Below are 6,701 nucleotides of genomic sequence, written 5' to 3' on the forward strand. Positions count from 1 at the left end.
GAAAGGGAGAAGTAAAGAATACTTTTCGGAGACTTCCCCAGCGGTCCAGTGGTTAAGACTCCGCCTTCCACTGCAGGGGGCGCGGGTTCGATCCCTGATCGGGGAACTAAGATCCCACACGCCGCACAGTGTGGCCAAAAAAACAAAAAAAAAAAATGATTAATTTTCAATACTTGTGGACTTCCGTTAACCCAATACAATGTAAACAACTAAAAGTTTTTAACATATTTCAAGGATATTTACAAATCAGGATATGACTACCCAATAAAGACAGAGCCATAATCTTTCTACAACAGTTGAGAACCATATTATGCAGTGAAATAGTCAAAAATATTTGCTGATAGGAAAGACAGAATCCACATTACCAAGAACCAATTACAATCAATCCTTGGCCCTAAGAACCTAGAAACTCTGGAGTATGTGGGAATGCGGATTTAATGACAAAGAAACTGTTTTATAAATGAAATAAGACCAAATTTAATATCGGTCCTACTGGGAGAAGTTTTTGTTCAGCTGTAAGAATACAAAGAGGTACAAGGATGGTTATCCAAAAGAAGTAGATATAGGTAAAGAAATAAAGGCAGCACCAAGAAGACACAATAGTCACAAAGACAAGAAATAATAGCCATAAAGACAAAGATATATTGATTGGTCTAACGTGTGTGTCAAGGGGAGAAAATAATTCAAAGCAAGAGTTCTTAACATACGATACACTAACTTGAAGAAAGTGACCCCAAAAGAGGTTAAAAATCACTGCAGTGTAGTTCATTACCATCTATAAATTTACATGTACTATAACACCACCTTGTAGTTAGCATTTACATAGTATGCTACTGCCTGCAAAAATAATTTTAAGAGTGTTCCAAAAGGCATACAGGTAATTAAAGGACAATCACACCTAGATACAAAAGATCACATAATGTAAGATTCCATTTATGTGGAACATTCAGAATAGGTATATCCACTGAAACAGAAAGCAGACTGGTGATTACCAGGGACTTGGGGGAGGAGAAAACGTGGAGTACTGTTTAAAGGGGTATAGAGTTTCCTTTGGGGTGATGAAAATGTTTCAGAACTAGACAGAGGTGGTGGTAGTACAACACTGTGGATACACTAAATGCCACTGAATTGTTCATTTTCAAAACGATGAATTTTATGTTATGTGAATTTGACCTCAATTTTTTAAAATTCATAATAAATAAAACCCTTTTGTAGCTCCTGGTTTAAAAAAAAAAAAGACATTCACACCATCTGTGGTACCTCAATTTGGGGAGAGAAAAAAAAATCAATGCGATGTAATGGAACAGCACAGATGGCTGAAGACAGCTCAGTGTGCTTTCATCCCTCCTCCTCAGGACAGGAGGACACTGGAGCTAACAGTTACTAAGTGCCTGCTGTGTCTGGTGTTCAGAAGGGCTCATCAGCTGGGACTTTTTTTTTTTTGGCCAGGACAAAACTAAAATTAAAAAACTGAGATTTCTTGAAATCTACTCTTAGGACTTGCAGGTTCATATAGTTATGTATTCCATATTCTTGGGGCTATATTCAGGGTGATAAACAAAAGAAATTAGTACTGAAAAAATATATATATACAGCTAAGCCATGGTGAAGGCTTAGCTATTGTTCCACACAGATTTAACTTTAGTAGTTACTCAAAATTTTCTTTACAAAACTTAATGTCAAAGTAAGCACCCCATCCAAATAATTTAAATCACATAATTCAAATAGCTAACCTATTCAAAAAAAAGAGAGGGGGAGGGAAAAAAATACACAGGAGTCAAGCAACTGCTTCTATGAAGTACATGACGAATAACTAACTCACAAGGTCAATAACTGGAGGAAACCTTACTCTCTCAACACGTCTCTGTCCCTGAACAGCTCTGAGCCAGAGACTGAGACCAATATCCAGAATTTCCTTAGGAAAGCACTAAAACACAAAACACACAATTCATAATTTGAACTATGGAATCAGCTGGCCACGTGAAATCAGTTCCATAAAGTTTGCAAATATTCACTACATGACATTCATGTTAAATTAACATCAGTATTTTCAAGGTCAATATTATGTTTGTTCAACTTCTTGGAGTCACACATTTTTGTGATATTTTTAACATCTGACTAAAGCTTCTATCATCACAAGATGCTCACACTGTTTACAAACACTCTGAAGCAGCAGCTGGTGTTCCTCAGTCACATCTTGTTACAATAAATAGAGTAGCAGTTTTAAACTCCAGGTATACGGTTTACTACTGATATGTAAAAATCTTTGCTATAACTTAAAAGTTTTTCTAATGACGGAAAGACACATGCACAATGAAATGGGAGGCAATTTAAGACAACGTTATGACAAGATCACAAATACAGAGATTCTTATGCATGCATACTGGGATTATAGCTATCATGCTGAATGAACTAAATAATACTGACCTTCCTTATATCTTTCATGTCATTTTTAGTATCTTTTCCCATCCCATTCAAAAAATGAAGAAACTTACCCACACAAGCATTGAGGAATAGCCAATCGGTCTTTTTCATCCTGTTTTTAATTTGCTTTAGTTTCTTGAAGTCCACTTCAAGTTCCTCCTTGCTGCCAACAGCACCAGCCAACTCAATCCTCTGAAAATCCATTTTCATCTCAGAGTCCCGTTTCGTAGTCGGCGGTGATCTTCTTTGGCTGTTGCCACTGCTACAGCTTCCTCTCCATCGAGCTCTGTCTTGCTCATTTATTATTGAAGAAGCCTCTTCCGTCTCTGCCAACTCGATTGCTTCAATATTATTAGGTCTGGGATGATCGCAAACAACACATTTTTTAGCTTTGGCCCAGTTTTCATATGTGCAAATAGAACAAGTCCAATGCTGGGTCCTTGTGTTCAGTTTATTTCTATCATTGTATTCCTCGCAAGGGTCAACAGAAAAAGCAACTGGTCTTGAGCCAGATCCTGAGGATTGAGGAGATTCTGTGGGACTCCTGGTCCTACGCTGGGATAAACACTGAGTGCATCTGATTGCTCGTGGCCAGTTCAAATATGTGCACATGTGGCATGACCATTTATTCGCATTTTCCATGCTGTACGAAGACTTAACCCTTGGTCTTGCACTGGAGTCTGGACATATCAAAGGACTACTTCCTCCTTCGGTGCCGGAAGGATCCCAATCTCTACCGACATCACTTGAACCACTTTTAAATGGATCTTCTGTAATTATTGTTCCACTAGGTCTTTGGGCACGACACATAGTACACTTGATTGCAGATGGCCAGTTTTCATACGTACAGTATTCACAAGCCCACTTAATTCCACGTTCTGACATTGTGCACTTCTTGAAGTGAGTTATGTCAGGCAGGAAGCTATAAATAATTAGGACATGGTTATTAAAACAATAACTACATAATCCCACCCCTGAAAACATGCCCAAAATATAAAAGTACCCTTCAACTTATAAAACCTCAATTTCTCAAAAGATGCATGTAACATTTCACACTCAACTACCTTTTCTTAAAATTTCCAGAGAGATACTGGACATAAGTTCCCAAAGAAAAATCTTAGACCTGGGGATTTAATGAAACTGTACTTTGGAATGCAAGAGAAAACGCAGAAGATAAAGGGAGGTTTATTCTAAGAGGGAATGAGGTTAAATCAGGAATCCTCTAACAGAAATGTTTAATCTCAGCCAGGTCATCACCATCAATTTAGAAAAACAACCAATAGTTAAAAGATTCAAAGGGAAGGGACAGAACACAAACCAAGTATCTTAAACACATAACCATTCTCAAATTATGAGCAACATAGATTATTACGCTATCTAGGTATAGTACCACAATGTTTGATTCACTAAAGAATTCAGAAAATCAAACAGTCAATTCTATCATCCTTGCTAAGGGAGAAAAGCAGCCTAAACGTGCTAATTATCCACTGCTCTTAATAAGCACAGGTAGGAAAGAAAGATGTTAAGTAGTAATCCTTACAATTAACAAAGTAACACTGTGAAACAGAGATAAAGTTCCTTGATAGCCTATATCCTCAAAATCTTGTTCTGTCTAGAGTGCAGAACATGAAAACTGCACATCACCTATACTTGGGACAATCAACTGATGAAACATCCCTGACATAACAACTAGCATAATCGCTCCAATATAATTTTGAATATTTATACTCAAAATATTCAATATTTAAAATATACTCAAAATTCAATTCATATTAAAAACATATTAACTATTTAAGAGGCTCCTAGGATTCTACACTGGGCTTCCTAACACTGCAATACAATGAAGACTATAATTTAATGACAATCATTTATAAATGAAGCAACTTGCACAGCAAATGTAATAATAATTTTTTTTAAATAGCTTGAATTTAGACACTGGCCACTAAAGCCAGCCTCTCCATTTTCTTAAATCCCTTCTCAACTAAATTAGTATCATCCTGCCACCTATTTGTAACCAGAAAAGTGAAAGAAATTCTAGGCAGAGTAATAGAAGCTTCTCCTTCTCATTCTCAGGGATTTTTCCTGAACCTGAAAAGCAAAATCTTTCACTTTATTAGTATTATGTCCCTGCTTGCCAAGTCCTCACCCCTTTTATAGTGTAAACTTTGTTAAGAGGACAAATTCACTGTTAAGAGAGGCTACTATTTAATAGCTAAAATAAAAATCACACTTACTAAGATTTTAGTTTCCATGCTATAGCCTCCACCTTGCACATGGTCAGAATAAAAATACAGCTTATAAATCAGACCAAAGACAAGATTCAGTCGTCATGGTGGCTCAGATTCTGACTTCCTCAGGAGATACTGCAAAACGTGATAAGTGGTTCTGTATGACTGTGAATAGCTATTCCTGTAAAGGAGACCAAAACTGAATTTCACTTGAAGCCTGTTACTTTATCCAAAAGTATTTATTTTTTTTAAAAGGCTTTATTTTAATAAATTCTCTATTTTAATCCTACTCATTTATTTTAATAATGGACTACTATATTCAGAATTTTAATTTAACACAGCAATAAAATCAGCTGATTGGGCTGGTGAGTCAAATCAGACATAGGAAAGATATTTTCCCCTAAAACCTTAAACATATGTGTGTGTGAACTATTGTTATCATTAATCTTAAATTGGTAGTCCTAATAAATTAATTCCTACTGAATTACTTGTTATTATTGAAGGGGGAAAGGGGGCATAAACCAAGTAAACAGAAAAAGCAAAAATATATAGCTTATATTTAACTTTGAAGTCTTTTTCTCCTTCAGCAACTTTATTTTCCTCTAACCCAGGTAATTTAGATTTTTCACTTTAGTTTGTACATACTGATTAAACACCATTTGACAGCAATCTGAAAGTGTGTTGAAGGGCAAAGACTATAATCATAAAAGCATCCATAAAATGGACAACTGAGATTTAACGGCAACTTTCATATTCATTAGGCAGTTTCTTCCTTTGGTTTCTCAGGAATTAAATATAAATAAATTACTTGCTCATGCTATTGTAAACTAAACTGGGCAAGCAGAAACTTATGACAAAAACAAATGACATAATGAACATATCCAAGGCTACAAGTAATTTCAGTATTTCAGTTAAAATATTCACATTCAAAAATTCATGCTTGGGCTTCCCTGGTGGCGCAGTGGTTGAGAGTCCGCCTGCCGATGCAGGGGACGCGGGTTCGTGCCCCGGTCCGGGAGGATCCCACATGCCGCGGAGCGGCTAGGCCCGTGAGCCATGGCCGCTGAGCCTGCGCGTCCGGAGCCTGTGCTCCACAAAGAGAGAGGCCACAACAATGAGAGGCCCGCGTACCGCAAAAAAAAAAAAAAAAATTCATGCTTGCTTTGTTAAGTCTTACTTTGATGTAGGCTCAACTAAATAGTTTGTGGCCTTACATTAACTAATCTTCATGGAATTAATGTGCCAGCATAACATACTTAAATGTCCATGTCTGACAAAAAACAAACAAAAAATAAAGAATCATTGTCATATATGCCTGGTAAACAGGCTACCCCTCCCAAAAATTCAGGTAACTAAGCAATACCAAAACCAAGCTCAAGAGTTTTGGGACTTCCCTGGTGGTCCACTGGTTAAGATCATGCGCTTCCAATGCAGGGAACACGGGTTCGATTCCTGGTGGGGAAACTAAGATCACACATGCTGCGTGGTGTGGCCAAAAAATTAAAAAAGAGTTTTAAGTAAGTGCATTATATTAGATAACGATGTACACGGTACCAACTCTATAGGGAATTAAGACGTTGTCTTAGGATCATTGTTTTTTCATAACCAAAAGCTAAAATTCATTGGAGAGGATTATCTGAGAGAGTCACCTGTACCTGTGGTAACAGTAAATGGAATGGAAGAGTAAAGGTAACATCAGTTCAACTATGTGATTTTGCATTATTGAGGTGAAATTAACACTGAGTACACTTTTTCTACCAGATGTCAAAAAGAACATGAAATAATTTTTAATAGCAAACAGCTCTGAGAGTCAATACTGTGCATTGAAATAAAACAATTACTAAATATCTTTCAAGTTACCATATATTCATATACCCAAGTAAATTTAATTTACAAGTCTACTTCTGCATAAAATACAGATTTCCAAATTCTAGCCAGTGAATCATACTTCAATTAATCGGTACACAAAGCAACAATAAAATCTGTATAATATGGATTTTCTTTAAGCAGATCTAGACACAAGTGCTACTCTTAAAACAAATATTCCTT

The 6,701-nt window shown here is 36.5% G+C and overlaps 1 protein-coding gene across 1 annotated transcript in view; it reads right to left on the minus strand.

Annotated features, from left to right (window-relative positions):
• ZRANB1 (zinc finger RANBP2-type containing 1) overlaps positions 1-4,699 on the minus strand; it is a 45,092-nt gene extending 40,393 nt beyond the window's left edge. Inside the window, exons 1-2 of the mRNA XM_065894458.1 lie at positions 4,659-4,699; positions 2,496-3,346 (exon numbers count right to left, since the gene is read on the minus strand). Of these exons, the coding sequence (XP_065750530.1) occupies positions 2,496-3,346; positions 4,659-4,699 (892 nt within the window). The remainder of the gene's footprint in view (positions 1-2,495; positions 3,347-4,658) is intronic.
• Between the last annotated feature and the right edge of the window lie 2,002 nt (positions 4,700-6,701).

The sequence above is a fragment of the Phocoena phocoena genome, chromosome 16, assembly GCF_963924675.1.
Source record: "Phocoena phocoena chromosome 16, mPhoPho1.1, whole genome shotgun sequence".
Classification (NCBI taxonomy): domain Eukaryota; kingdom Metazoa; phylum Chordata; class Mammalia; order Artiodactyla; family Phocoenidae; genus Phocoena; species Phocoena phocoena.